General features: G+C 36.2%; 2 protein-coding genes across 7 annotated transcripts in view; one reads left to right on the plus strand and one right to left on the minus strand.

The window, feature by feature from the left end:
• Positions 1-16,568, minus strand: part of mcama (melanoma cell adhesion molecule a) — a 638,953-nt gene that overhangs the window by 450,760 nt on the left and 171,625 nt on the right. The window lies entirely within an intron of this gene.
• Positions 1-16,568, plus strand: part of rasa4 (RAS p21 protein activator 4) — a 100,194-nt gene that overhangs the window by 14,501 nt on the left and 69,125 nt on the right. For all 3 annotated transcript variants that reach the window (XR_015490440.1, XM_087252599.1, NM_001099451.2), the window contains 3 exon segments: positions 997-1,053; positions 5,258-5,371; positions 9,518-9,579. Coding sequence is in view for 2 of the 3 variants with exons in the window: in XM_087252599.1 (XP_087108725.1) it covers positions 997-1,053; positions 5,258-5,371; positions 9,518-9,579 (233 nt within the window). In the remaining variant the exon portion in view is untranslated.

Raw genomic sequence — 16,568 nt, forward strand, 5'->3', positions numbered from 1 at the left:
TCTAATAAATAATACTGCTAATAATAATAACATTATACAAAAGCAAATTGTTATGAATGAACTGAAAAAGCCTCCCGAGATGAAGAAGACATAAAAGCAGTGATTTTTCATATTTATGTAGGCTAGAAAATAATATGTTTTGTAATATTTTAATCCTTTATATTTATATCCTATATCTATTCTTTTTATATCCTATATTTTTCCTTAATATTTACATTTTTTCATATGTAAAGATATTTGCCTATTGCTCTCTTGTGCGTATTAAGCAGTGTGTAAGCGAGGCGCAACTCTGCGCCGGAGTTTAGACCGGGTTAGTTTTGGTCTAATGAAAAATCTATTTCAGTTTCTTAAAATAGCAACGCGCCAGCGGTCCGCCTCAGAATGCCTTGCCTTTTAGAGCAGAACGCCTATGGGCGCACATATGAGCGCTAATGCATTTGCTATTTAAACAGCGTAGCGCAACGCCTCAAAACGACTCTTGCGCCAAGCTGAAACTACCAAACAAGTATTGCGCCGCGCCTTGCGCCACATTGCGCTGGGTGTATGATAGGGCCCATAATGTTTAAGAAAAGTTGCATCAATATTTGGTGGAATAACCCTAATTTATTATCAAAAGAGATAAAAACATTTTAACCAATTGTGGTTACCCTATAAATTACTATACTATGGTTAGATTCTCATGGTTAAATAAATAAAAAGAAAGAAATAAAACTTTGTTTTTTTTATTGTATGAATGAAATTATAACATCCTTTGTGGTTATAATAATACACGCACGCACACATATCCATAGAAATTCATATTCCAATCTATAGAACCATAAATGTAATGTATTACCTTCCTGTTGTCGGTTGTTGCTGATCTAACAGAGCAAAAGTATCCTAATTAGCATGTTGTGAACATTCTTGATTGCACAAACCAATCATGTGTGATCATGAGATTGTAACTATTCAGAGTTTATTTGCATTCTCTAACGTTATTGTTGATTTCACTTGCAGAACTGGAAGCAGTGATCCATACTGCATCGTGAAGATTGATAATGAAGCAATAATTCGGTAGGTATGCTTCTTATTTTTATTTTCTGACATTTCAATTTGAGACGCAGTGTTTGGTGATCTAATATTGGCTCTGGGCTTCAATACAGCCTGTAATAAGTCTATTTTCCTAACCCAAACAGGTTAGAAATGAAATTTTCAGTGAAGCAGAACTAATTTAATTTGTGCCACATAATTGAAATCCCTCCTGTGCCATAGACCGCTGTGTGGCTGCACTGCTTGTGTACCTACTCACTTGGCAGCTGTATAAAAGGTCATACTAAACAAACCTCTCGTTTGATTTGAGCAGTTTGATGGTGGAGGTTCAAAACACAAACACACACACACACACACACGAAATATATATATATATGTGCTGTGACCGGCAGTACAGTGTGGGCATATTGATTCCTGCTGCTCCACATGGAGTTTAGAGTAGGAGGTGGAGAAATAAAAAAACATATTATATGCATGAAAACACTGCCACTGCCACCCCAGCAAACACAAATATGCTCCAAGAACATTTTGTTAATGTTTCAGTTAGCTTATGGAAACTATTATTGAATGTTCTCTGCACGTTCGGAATCTCTATTTGAGAAAAATGTTTAAAAACTTTATTGTGCTTATGGTCATGTTTGAATTGAAGGAAGTTATTTACAGAAACACACACAGTCAAAAAAAACAACACAGTCAATAATCAACTTAACCATAGTTTTTGTTTTTGGATGTGAAAAAAAAAAAATCTAGGCTACGTAGTGGTGCAGTAGGTAGTGCTGTCGCCTCACAGCAAGAAGGTCGCTGGTTAGAGCCTCGGCTCAGTTGGAGTTTCTGTGGGGAGTTTGCATGTTCTCCCTGCGTTTGCGTGGGTTTCCTCCGGGTGCTCCGGTTTCCCCCACAATCCAAAGACATGCGGTACAGATGCATTGAGTAATCTAAATTGTCCATAGTTTATGAGTGTGTGTGTGAATGAGTGTGTGTGGATGTTTCCCAGTGATGGGTTGCGGCTGGAAGTAAAAACGTGCTGGATTAGTTGGCGGTTCATTCCGCTGTGGTGACCCCGGATTAATAAAGGGACTAAGCCAACAAGAAAATGAATGAATGAATGAAAAAAATATAATCAGATCTGTATGACACAAATATATGAACAGAATATCATACAGTTTTAATTGTTACGTTTATTCTGGTATACTGTATATTCATTGATATTGCACCAGTGCTTTTAGTATTGAATACTGTGTGTCTGTTTCTGTTTTCTGTGCAGGTGCGTTGAGGGCACAAAAACTAACAGGGATCTCATGCATTTTAACCTGTTCTCACGCTCTTACACCACATTTTGTGTTTCTCACAGTGAAATGTAGTAACCCCCCTGCTCGACATCTTTAATACACACTTGTACGAACACTGCATGAACAAAGCACGACAAACTACTCTTTAAAAGAAGAGTCGCAAGAGTGTGAATTCGGCCCAAAATCAGAGCCAAAATTTCACAGCGAATGCCCGGCTTAAAAAGAATAGAAACAGTTTAGTTAACTTAATCGATATGCGTTGGGCAACAAGAAGGAATTGTGTGGAACCCAATATTTTTCAAAGTGAAGACTTGTCTGATGATAAAACACATAATTAACTGTGTGGCTTATAAATAAAGTCTGTTTAGAAGCTAATATCTGTCTATAAGTTATAATATTCGCTGAGTACGGAAAGTATTGAGATTAGAATTAAATTTTGCACTCTTTGTTAAATTGCAACCATTTGCTAAAATCGTTTAAGATTTTTTTTTCCTCATTAATGTTCACACAGCAATCATTATTGACAGAAAAACAGAATTGTTGACATTTTTGCAGATTTATATATATATATATATATATATATATATATATATATATATATATATATATATATATATATATATATATATATATATATATATATAAAAATGAAATATCACATGGTCTTAAGAATTCTGACCCTTTGCTCAGTATTTAGTAGAAGCACCTTTTTTTTTTTTAAGGACAAAATTATTAGCCCCTTTAAGCATATTTTTTTCCCCGACTGTCCTCAGAAAAAACCATCGTTATACAATAACTTGTCTAATTACCCTAACCTGCCTAGTGACCTAATTAACCTAGTTAAGCATTTAAATATCACTTTAAGCTGTATAGAAGTGTCTTAAAAATATCCAGTAAAATATTATGTACTGTCATCATGACAAAGATAAAATAAATCAGTTATTAGTAGGGATGTAACGGTATCAGAATTTCACGGTACGGTAATACCTCGGTATGAATGTCACGGTACGGTATTTATTGAATCATTTACAGGAAAAAACAAAACTTATGAAAATACTCCAAAAAAGTGCCAAAAGTGTCAATGACATACAAATTAGTCATCTATCTGTAAGCTTTGAAACAGGAACTTCAATTTTAATGGTAACACTTTACAATAAGGTTCATTAGTTAATGTTAATTAATCCATTAACTAACATGAACAAACAATGAACAATACATTTACTACTGTATTTGTTCATGTTAGTTCACGTTATGAAAATACAGCAGTTCATTGTTAGTTCATGTTAACTCATGGTCCATTAACTAATGTTAACAAGCATGGACTTGGATGTTAATAATGCATTAGTGAATGTTCAATTATGATTAATAAATGATGTACATGTGTTGTTCATGATTAGTTCATGTTTGTAAATGCATTAACTAATGAACCTTATTGTAAAGTGTTACCATTTTAATAAAAAAATATTAAACCATGTAAAAAAATAAAGTTTCAATTTAGTATTGTTGAAAACTCATCACATTCAACATTTAATCACTCACTCACTTAGATAGAGATGGGTTTAAAGGAAAATTATCATATGAATATAATCTGGTAAAAGCTGGTATCTCTGGGTATTTACAATGTCCCCTGCAACAGAAAAAAACCCTCTCATTTGGGACTGAGGTTTCTGGGACAAGAGAGATATGACTTGGCCCAGGTTGACAGCAGTGGGTAACGTTGTGCATTGTCTTTCCCCCACTTGAGAGGACAAACCATGAGTGAGATAGAGGTCTCATGTCTGCATCAATCTGAACAGTGTGCTGACAACACCGCTATTCAGTACGCGCGCGACAACACAGCTGATAAGAACTCGCGCGACAACACCGCTATTCAGTACGCGCGCGGCGACAACACCCGCTTTAGAGTTTTCCAGCTCTTTTACATCCCCGCTTCTAGCAGCACACTCCATTTCCGCATTACTGGATCTGTTGACCGCAAGGGATGATGGTCAAGCATGGGCTGATGGGAATTGTAGTTTTCGCTACCTCCCGTTCGCTTCATTCGCCTGAGCAAATTTTCTCAGAAAACCTATAGTTTTACCGAGTCATGCGACTACGGTAATATCGAAAAAAATTAATATTGCGGTATGACGGTATTTACAATACCGTTACATCCCTAGTTATTAGAGATGAGTTATTAAAATTGTTATGTTTAGAAATGTGTTGAAGAAATCTTCTCTCCATTAAACAGAAGTTTTGGAAAAAATAAGCAGGGGGTCTAATAATTTAAGGGGGCTAATAATTCTGACTTCAACTGTATATATACACATATATGATGTTTATTGTGATAATCATTAATATCTAAATTCCCCCAGCCCTGGCTTTTAGCATGGTGCGTGGGGTAGGTTAGCTGGGACTAAAAGCAATGCGAACACTGAAAGTTTAAACTGAACTTAGGGTCTTATGTGTTGTTTACTTCATCATTGCTTTTCTGACTCTAGCGCCTATAAAAAGAACATATTTTTCAGCCAACAGAAAGGTTTAACAGTCACACTATTGATATCTACTGTGGATTCTACGTGAGTGTACTCTAAGCCACAATGATTTTTTAGGTCAATAAGTTACCTTTTTCCCCACTGGAACGCCAAATCTGATGGTAAATAAATGTTAAGTATGGATCCTAGTTTGACGTTTATTTCCTCAGGCTTTGCTTTATGCTAATCATTAACATGGAGTAAGCCTTATGAGTCTGATGAGTGAAAATGTGATGTGCTTTGTTTACAAAACATATCTGAAGATTACCATATTGTTAATCATTTAATAGAACACTGGAAAAACTTCCAAATATTAGTTATATTTTTGATTGTCAATATTGCATGCAGGGTTTTTTTGTTTGTTTGTTTGTTAGTTAGTTTGTTTGTTTGTTTGTTTGCATAATAGGTTTTGTTTTTGTCTTTTAGGACAGCAACAATATGGAAGACACTTTCTCCGTTTTGGGGTGAAGAATACACTGTCCATCTTCCTCCCTACTTCCGCACAGTGTCTTTTTATGTGCTGGATGAAGACTCTCTCAGGTCTGGTCCTATACTAATCCAAATACTATTTACACTGGTTGAAGGTGAAGTGTGTGATTCAAAACATTGCCCTCCATGCTTGAGTAGTTCTACATCCCAACCGTGACTCAACCGGCAGCATATATGTCTGGAAATATACAAAAAGGAGAAAAAACAACCTATTTCAGCATTGGTTGCAGGAGTGTAAGAATATTTGAGACAGGATAAAAAAACAGCATTTTTTTGTTCAAAATACATTTTTTAATGCATCTTGACCATATATTTACACAATGTTTTGGGGTCCGGAATACGCCAACCTTTAAAAAAGGTTGAAAACATAAAAAAATATGGATATTTTGCATTTTATTTGATCAGTCAACATGTGCCTAACAATCAAAACAACGATGGTGGACTACAGGACCGCATGTGCACAGGTGCATAGTGTTGCTTTACAAAGTAACATTGAGACAACTGGCCTGGCATGTATAGTACAGCTTTTAAGTGATTTTATGAACATCTGTGAAAAGAGTTCATTCTGACATTGTACAAGAAACATTTTTAAAACGTCAAAGGACTTTTGATATACTGTAGGTAGCACTTCAATATAGGTAGCAATTCACACTATTAACTGATTGCTTTTTTTAGGATGCCTATTATTACATGTTGGGTATTTATTAGTACTTACAAATCCTACTCAACACCTAAACCCAACTGCTACCTTAACAGTTATTCATAAGCAGCTAACTATAAGTGTATTGAGGCAAAAGTCATAGTTAATGGTTTATTAAAAGCGAGAAGTGTATCTTAAAGGATTACCGGGATTTTTTTCTTATTTAAGTACATTGTTGACATTTATTCTCATTCACGACAAGAACCAACCAGCTATACTGAAACAAAGGACATAGCTGCATTAACATCATATCGTAACTACAAGATTTTGACCAGTTAAAAGGTGTTAACATCTTTATACAAACTCGTAATTACAATTTGTAACCTGGGAATTTTCAAAGAGCTATGTGACCACTGCACATTCTTCAGTTATAATTGTAGGTGGTATGTTTTGGCATAGTTTTTATTTTAGTTTTTCAACTAATTTTGAATGCGTTGTTTTGATTTGTTGTTTTGAAATACCCTTGAATACCCTTGGTCACGTCATGTCAAAACTTGTGTTTACGTGAACGCAGCTAATGAATATCCACATAAACAGGAACTAACATCTGCAAAAGAAGTAAGAAAGTCCATAGAATACATAAAAATAAAAAAAAACTAATCCATGTAAACTATATAGGTGATAAAAAGTACAATTGAAACCTTTACACTGTTAGAATAAAAATTAAACAATCGTTTTCTGCAGCAAATTCACTATATCTTCTTAAAATTTAGAGCTTGGAATTTGACCTCACAAACACTCAGTACACCCTAGCATCAGCATAGCTACAAGCTAAAAAAGACTCTTTGAATGTTTAACATTGAATGTTTAACACACAAAATGCGTCTGTGTCAAAGCGAATTGCTTTTGCCATTTTGCCATCAAATTAAACGAATTGTCATACTTACTTGCTACTAAAAACAAAAGCACACAAACGGAATGCTTACCCCATCCGAAGTCTTCTGATTAGTCCACTGTTTTGAAATTGACATCGACAAAGTCATGAAACTTATCCTGCAGACAAAGGATGTCAACATCGGATGTCATAAGGACGTTGGATTTTGCTTGTAAATGAAAATCGGGTTGATGTCGGAACCCAACGTCAGGCCAACGTTAATGAACAATGTCCAACCTAAAGGCAACCTAAAATCAACCAAATATCAACGTCTAATCCTGTTGCCGTTGTGCCGTTGAACCCTTTTTAAAAAATACCGGTAAATTTGTTCCAATTTTCCAGAAAGAGAAGTTGTAACATTTCTGGTAATTGGCCAGAATGCTGCTCTGTTTAATGAAGAAGAGAGAACATTTGCCGGAAAGAGTGCATTCATGCTTAGAACACACTGATGTGAGACGTCTACTCCAGCCAATCAGACGTATTCATATCTGCGCTGTTTATGAAAATAAAAGCCTTTGACTACTTTTCCAGACACATTTAGCTGCTAGTTGTTAGTCAGATAATGTATCTATGTTCATTATTAATGCCAGCTGTGGAAAAAAAGATCGAAAAAAGCTTGTGATATGCCGCTGTGAGTTTACCTGCAAGCTCTGCATTCAGCTTTGTGATGCTCGTGCACATAAAGGAGTGCTCCAGTGAGTGCTAGTACAGAAACAAATGTACATCACGAAATGCGAAAGTGTTCCTCTTTATGTTTTCATCAAACTTTTACACAATACTCATCCATAGAAATGTTAATGTCATCAAATGTGTAAACATTTAGCTGCTGTTAGCGCTTTTGGATGTCTCTGGGACAAAAGAATAAATGCTAAAGCTTTAAATAAAAATGAAACTATCGACAAAAGCCTGACCCCTATTATGTGTACAAATACAAGCGCAGCCGTTTAGAGGTCATTTCTGGTTAATGATGTCAGACTGTAACACTATTTTGGAATGAATGTGTGAATGGTAGCGGTGTAATGGATCATGCTTAATCCGTGATTTGTACGGATCACAACCCATGGTTGAACATACGTGACCTGTGGATTAGTTCTTTTTTTTTACTTGTAGATTAATCTTAAGTTTGTAACGATCACAGAGAATTGCTTCTAGCCTCATTCAAATCACATGTATGAAAGCATTTAGGCTTTTCTGTAAAATAGAATTATTACGGAAGGAGTTGTGGTAGATTATTCAGGATGTGGTGAGTTTCTTAGGTTATTATAGGTGTTTATTAATGCATTCACTGTAAGCTGCACTATTAGATCAGGATCTCAACACCCACGCAACATAAATTATAAATGATGGTGATTTGCATATGTTTATTAATTCTTTGAATCGCTGCATTCAAATCTGTGCTTGAATAATGCAAAAATCAAGAGATTTAGTCTTTAGTGTTTTGAGTTAGTTATGAAGAGACAAACAGTCAAATAACACAGAAGTAGGGGGATAACAGTTAATAGTTTAGATAAAACAACTGATGTTTATGCTAAATATTAAATTCACCGTCATATAGCAATTACATTATTTAACCAGCCATCAAAAATATTAATAATACTGAATAACTGAATAATTCTTTAAAAATGATCCCTCTAGCAATAAAACATGACGTTTTATGAGTGAATAAATATGGGTTGTACAAATTATAATGTTATATTTCTACATTTAGCGTTATCAGCAACAGTAGTGAATTTTTCAGTACTAAATATTTTACTATTTATTTTTATTCAGCTGATTATTTCTTCATTTTATTTAAAATAAAATTGCAAGTTCTATGTTCTGAAACCAAAAGCTTATTGCAGTATTGTTTCTATCATAAATGGAAAGCAATATACATTTGTCTCCTCGCCTTTTCGGCTGATCCAAAAAATGGTCCAATCCGTGACTAAAAAACCACTGTGTGATCCGAACTGCGAGGTTTGCGATTTATTACTCCTCTAGTGAATGGTCTTTTCTGGAAAAATCCAAAATGTCCTTGCCTGTGTGAACAACGCTTTTTTGATCTTACTAGTAAAGCCATTTCAGAAATTATCTGGATGTCGATAGCGAAAGAGGCTATCGACATGTTTTTTGTAATGACTTTTAACCAGAGGAAAAGCTCTTTTGCAATATTGTTTTCCAGTATTGCCACAGAATTCTCACTCTTTACCTCGAAAGAATAGCTCACCCCCAACTCCCCCAACCCCCCACCAAAAAAAAAAATCTGTCATCATTTACTCATCCTTCATTGTACACAACCTATTTCAGTTGCTTTCTTCTTTTCTTCACAAAAGAAGCTATTTTGAAATATGCTAGTTGCTGGCACCCATTGACTTCGATGGTAATTTTTTTCTACCATGGAAATCGATAGGTCTCAGTAACTAGCATTCTTCAAAATGGCTTGTTTTGTGTTCAGCAGAAGAAAGAAACTCAAAAAGGTGTAAAACCACATGAGGAAGAGTAAATAATGAGGTCATTTTCATTTTTGGGTGAACTATCCCCTTAAACTACTGAGATGGTTGACATCAATGATTTTAACAGCAGTGTAACAGTGATGATTAATATATTGTCTGCTTTTTTTTCTGAAAAACTGCTCTTTTCACAGCCGGGATGATGTCATCGGGAAGGTGTCAATCACTAAGGAGGTGCTCTCTGCCAAACCGCAAGGTAAGAGAGTGTTTGCTCTCCATAATCTTCATTCACTTGCTGTGGTGCAATGGGAAATCAATATAAAGAGCCAACAAAGGGATTTCTCAGTAGATTTGTGAGAAGAGTGTTGCAAGAAACTTGTGACAAATAATCAAGTCAGACCAGTCAGACAGTCATACGTGTGGACTGTGGACACTTGACTGACATGTGACTGTGATAAACCACAAACTTCCTCAAGTCATATTTAGCTGCTGCATCTGAGGTTTAACATTTGTTGTTATGCTGAGAATTCAATGTTTTTCCACCTGGCTGACGATGGAGAAAATGTCGCATATTTACATTAAAGGAGAAACAACCATGAGAAAGCTCTCCTAGCAACCATCCAGAATATCCTAGCAACAGCCTCCCACAATACGTTTTCATCATGGGAGCAAGTTTTGTTGCGTAAGCAGGCGAAAGCACTTTTGTTGGAAAATGTTAAAGTGATGAACTGAAGCATTTAGAAACATCAGTTGCCACTATTTAGTAAAGCTTCATTTTGGATTTCATTTGTTATTAGCTTTTATTTTAATGTTATTGAAAAGTAGATTTTACACACAGGCATGGGACAATAACCCTTTTCAAGGTTTATCGCAGTTTAGAAAAGTCAAGGTTTTAAAACCGCCAAACTTTTCAGCTATACCGTCCTTAAGGTATGTGTAAGATTTTTTATTTAACTTTTTTTTTTTTTCGTTTTTTAGGACAACAGTATATCCATCAGAAAAGATATCCAAAGATGTCATTTTAAATCTGAAAGAAATCAGTGTTTTTGAAACAAATGAAGACAGCAGAAGTCAATGATTCATTTGAATTATTTAGCCTGACATGTTTACTGCTCCAAAATATTATAAATGTTTGTCAAAATAAAATATTTTTTGTTCAAAGGAGAAAAAACGTTCTTGGGTAACACTTTACTATAACTACACACTATGAATCATTTATTAAGCATTTGCATCTAGTGAATCTGTTAAGCATTAACTGTATATTAATAAATGTCCTTAAGCAGTTTATAACTGCAGCTATAAATGCTGTATTATTGACTTACAACCACATTTATTATGTGCTTAAAAACGGCACTTTCATAATTTGTGACTGGTTGATTTTTCAAGACTAAATTAAGTATTGCATTATTTACAAACCATTTGTATTTAAGAGTAGCTGGAGGTTTTTAAGATCATTCAGAATGAGTTAGTAAATGATTAATAAACTCTTGAAATTCATTCATTCATTTTTTTGTCGGCTTAGTCCCTTTATTAATCCAGGGTGGAATGAACTGCCAACTTATCCAGCACATTTTTACACAGCGGATGCCCTTCCAGCTGCAAACCATCTCTGGGAAACATCCACACACATTCACACACACACTCATACAATACGGACAATTTAGCCTACCCAATTCACCTGTACCGCATGACTTTGGACTGTGGGGGAAACAGGAGCACCCAGAGGAAACCCACACGATCGCAGGGAAAACATGCAAACTCCACACAGAAACGCCAACTGAGCCGAAGCTCGAACCAGCAACCCAGCGACCATCTTGCTGTGAGGCGACAGCACTACCTACTGCGCCACTGCCTCGCCATACTATTGAAATTAACATTTATAATTTTTATTATTCAGGCATATAATAATGGTTACTTTGTTATTAAATGCTTTATTAACTCAACTTCAATTTTGTAATCTAAAGTGAGGACTATTTATGCTTTATAAATCCCTTATAAATAACAATTAAAGGCTCGGTATTAAATAAACAATAATTTTTGCAATCTTATCTAAAAAGTGACTATTACTGTAAAGTTTAAACACTGCCGAAAAGTTTAAACAGGAGTGCCAAAATATAACATCAAATTGGACAAAACAACAACAATATAATATGATACATTTCAATGTTGTTCAATATTATAAACTGTTCAGTAATTTTATTTTAGATAAGGTTGAAAAGATTTATTTTTATTCAATTCAATTTCAATAAATGAATAATGTCATTCATGCTCTTTTTTTCCTCTTTAAAATATAACTGAGCCTTTAATTGTCAATTATAAGGGATTTACGAAGCATAAATAGTCCACACTTTAGATTAGCTCACAAAACTGTATAAAGTTGAGTTAAGAAAGCATTTATTAACATACAAATTAACTAGTAGTATATGTCTGAATAATTAGAGTTATAAATGTTAATTTGAATAGTTTATTTATCATTTACTAACTCATTCTGAATGATCTTTAAAAACCACCAAATATGCTTAAATAAATGGTTTGTAAATAATGCAATTCTTAATTTAGTCATGAAAAATTTATCATTAACAAAGTATAAAAGCGCAGTTATTAAGCATATTATAAATGTGATTGTCTAAAAAGCGAGTATTTGTATCTGCAGTTATAAACTGCTCACTGACATTTATTTATGTAGAGTTAATGCTTAACAGATAATGAATTCACTATTTGCTAGTGCTTAATAAATAATTTTAAATAAATAGTGTGTAGTTATTATAAAGTGTTACCAGTTGTTGTTTTTACCCAGACATTTAAAAATAAAATATTTTAGAGCAGTAATTACAATACCGTGAAACTGTGAATCTGCCTAGTTACACAGCAGTTGTTAGGTTGACAAAAAGGTTAACAAGTTATATTTAGGGTGGCACGGTGGCTCATTGTCACCTCACAGCAAGGAGGCCGCTGGTTTGAATCCCGGCTGGACCAGTTGGCGTTTCTGGATGAAGATTGCATGTTCACCCCCAGTGTTCGTGTGGTTTACCTCCGGGTGCTCCGGGTTTCCCCCACAGTCCAAAGACATGAAAATCCAAAGTGGTGAACTGGATCAATTAAATTGTCCGTAGAGTGTGTGTGTGAATTTGAGAGTGTATGGGTATTCCTTGTATTGGGTTGTGGCTGGAAGCTGCGTAAAACATATGCTGGAATAGATGGTAGTTCATTCCGATGTGGTGACCCCTAATAAATTAGGCACTAACCCAAAGGAAAATGAAAGCATGAATGAAGTTAGATTAAACAGCACTTGTCACTGTCAAAACGATTAAGGGTGCTTTCACACTTGGTCTGAATGCCTGGTCCGAACCCATGTTCGATTGTGTCCCCTCAGCTGGTTTTTTTCCTTCTGTTGTCTAAATTGTCAAAACTGCTGTCTAAATTGTCCATAGTGTATGAGTGTGTCTGTGTGAATGTGTGTGTGGATGTTTCCCAGAGATGGGTTGCGGCTGGAAGGGCATCCGCTGCAAAAAAAAACTTGCTGGATAAGTTGGCGGTTCATTCCGCTGTGCGACCCCGGATTAATAAAGGGACTAAGCTGACAAAATGAATGAATGAATGAATGACTGCTGGCAGTCTAGCTTCACAATGACAGGTATAAATTAAATATATATAATATGTGTGTGTGTGTGTTAAAGGGCACCTATGGTGAAAAATTTACTTTTCAAGCTGTTTGGACAGACATGTGTGCAAGAATAGTGTATAGACCGTCATATTAGGGTGATATAAAGACACACAGTCCTTTTTTTTTTTTTAAATTTAACAACATAAAAACGGTGGACCAATTGGAGGGGTTTTCAGACCGACTGCAACTTTACGTAGGAGAGCGGTCCCCCCGCCCACAGATATTGATTGACAGCCTCGCGTCACGATCATATCCCCAGTTTCTTGTTGCACGTCCGCCATTTTCAGTGTGTGAGTCAAAGCGATATCACTAAAGGAACACCCTTGCTCTATTTTTTTGATGAAAAGCTCATACGGCTCAACACAAGATCAATATTGTCCACATTATCGCTGTGATCGGAATTATTGCTTGTACCTTTTGCGTGGTGCGGCGCCGTGCATTTTGGAGTTCTGGGCGTGGGTTTCTGTTGGGGTGCACGTGGCGAAGCTTTGGATCAGCGGCTCGGTGGCCGCGGAGCCCGCGATGGCGTTGTGTTTGCCCTGGTGAAGATTTGAGTTCTGGACTGCGTGGCGCGACGATTCGGGACACTTCATGTTTCTGCCGCGTCACTGAGTGTCTGGTGTGCCGTGTCGCGTCGCATTCGGTGCCTCAGTCAAAGTTAATTCAGTGTGTGTGGTTATTAGTCTCGGTGTACAAGCTCGGCACTTGTACACAGAGACTATACAAAAGCCCCTTTCACACAGTGATACCGGTAAATATCTGGAAAATATCCGGAACGACTTTACCGGTATATTCAAAAAAGCGCTGTTCACACAGGCGAGGACGTAATCTGTAATCATTCACCACAAATGAGCTTTAAACGGCTGTGCTTGTATTTGTAAACATTTGACTAAATTACAAACTCTGTGGATGATCAATATTGTGAACAACTTTCGCAGGAACACTTTCGCATGTCGAGATGTTCATAATATGTGCGTGTTCACAGGCACACGCAAAGCTTGAAGGTAAACAAACAACGGCTTATCATAAGCATCTCATCGATGATTATTTACACAGTCGGCATTAAGAAGAACATATAAATGTTATCTGACTAACTTCTAGCAGCTAAATGTGTCTGGAAAAATATTCAAAGGCTTTTATTCTCATAAACCGCGCGGACGTAAATGCGTCTGACTGTTGTGATTGGCTAAAGCAGACGTCTCACGTCAGCACGTTCTAGACGTGCACGCGCTTATTCCGGCAATCTTCCTTCTGCATTCCCACAGCGCAGCATTCCGGCAAATTGCCGGTAATGTTACAACTTCTCTTTCCGGAAAATAGCCAGAACGAATTTACCGGTATTTTCAAAAAGGACCTGTTCACACATACAACCTTTCCGGAAAATTGCCGGTAATTTTCCGGAAAGGTCTGTATGTGTGAAAGGGGCTAATGACACAAATGATTTTGTACTCTCTGCTTGGTCTGTGTGCAACTCGTACATGTACGGGTGAATGCTCATCCTAGCTTAGCTTAGCTTCTCTCTCTGTCAGCCTGTCTGTTAAAAACACAGAGGGTGGGAGCTCTTGGCTCCGCCCCCTTGTTATGTTGGGCGGGAAGCCGAAACTGTGAAGCAACACGGCCCTAAAACAGCAAACTGTGTAAACGCCCCCAACATGACACTTTTTAACACATTATAATAAAAACATCTGAACTGTGTGTTGAACTGAACCTAAACTGGCACACTCAGAACAACCAAAATATTAATATTAAATCATAAAAAAGGGGTAAACTATGTGCCCTTTAAAACAGAAAGCGTTATAACGTTATTTGAAATTGCAGTATTTAGTTAGTTTAGCTTTCTAATTTTCCCCTGTATTTGAGATCAAATAAATGTTGCCTTCATAAACATAAGAGAGTTCTTAGAAAATCAGCACGTATTGCAGTGGGGTTCCTGTGAGCTGGCGTTTTGAGATTGGTGCTGGTGAGTCACTGTGGTTGTCTGGGCTTGTAACTCATGTCTGTTGTGCCCGAGGGGCAAAGACACGGCAGGGTTGTCCATTATCACGACACAGAATGAAAGAAACGTCACTCATTGTGCCCCCCATGACGTGTTCATAGTTGCACTGTGCAGGCTGTTCGTGATGGAATGGGAAAGCTAAATGACACCATTCATTAACATTGTTTAGCTGGTTGTGATGCTGTCTCATACAGATAAGGTATAATAATGATGGTTTAGATGTGTGGCTCAGCTTGTTAGCGTTAACAATAGGCTAAACATGATTGAGAACTTGTTACATGTTGCCCAGCAACTCCATTCTTATGTCAGGACTGCAGAAGCTCTGTTATGATGCAGTTTTTAACATATCGAGCTTTGGTTGTCTTGTGGGTAATGTCGATTTATAACAGCGCCTGTATTCCCCTAAACAGAAGAAAAGGTTTTTATCTTTAAAACCTACTCACTAAGCTGCTTAAACAAAGTTTTACAGTGGTATAGAGAGAACTTTTAATGGTGCAGTGTGTAGGATTGACACCTAGGGATTCAGGTAGGTATTGCAGTACAAATTCAAAATATTACAGAAGAGTTCGTTCACTGACATGGTTGGTGCATATTTTGGTCATTGGATTTTCAGCTTAGAAACAGATATTGAAAAACGAAAAACGAGCATTCTGTAGTTCTTAATGTATATGTCTTTAACAAAATCCTATTAACGCAAAATCCTTTTAACGCAAGAAATACCTTTTTATAGCATACAATAATTGAGTGGAAAAAATATTAACCTATAGTAGCCTTTGTGTGGCAGCATTGCGTCACCGTGAATGAGTAGGCACATCTGGTCTCGCAATATAAAAAATTAAGCTTTAAATTTTAAAACGATAATCAAAAAATGGCTCATTTTTCGTTTTTCAGTATCTGTTTCTAAAATAAAAATCCAATGATCAAAATATATGCTGACCCCAAGTCCTCCAATGACGACGCCATGCACACATAGGTTTTCAGATTGATGACACAAACAGGAACGAGTGTACCTGATGATGTAGCCTTACAATGTCAGTTGCTTTTACGTTTGTAATATTTATATTAATTGCAAATTAAAAAACTACTCGCGTGCATTTGCAGTATATAACTGGAAAATTGACTTGAAAATATTAATTATTTAAATTTTTAGTTGGCTTTTTACATTGTTTAGTTCTGATGTGAGTTTACTAGACATCAACTTCCACAATCCTTCCCCTGCCTACAAACAATTGTTCACACCTGTTTCTTGTTAGTTAGGTTTGTTATTTTACCTGTATATTTGTATAGGAAATGTTTACATGACATCAATTGTTTTATATTTTAACCAGCTTTTTGACAGTTTGGCTGCTCATCTGTATGAAAACTGAAGCTTTAAAAAGCAAACCTTTGAAAAGAAATGCAAACTATATATTTAGTTACCTGCAGGATTTTATTCCAAGGTACGCCCATATCCATCACCGCCCCACCCTATCATCTCTTATTCTTATTTCAATTTCAAGAAACACTGATGCTTGTTGTCAAAGGCTACATCATTTAAGGGCATTCGTTACAACATTGAAAGGATCAAACTTATGTTTCCTCTTTA

Source organism: Danio rerio, chromosome 5 (genome assembly GCF_052040795.2).
Source record: "Danio rerio strain M-AB ecotype USA chromosome 5, GRCz13ab, whole genome shotgun sequence".
Classification (NCBI taxonomy): Eukaryota; Metazoa; Chordata; class Actinopteri; order Cypriniformes; family Danionidae; genus Danio; species Danio rerio.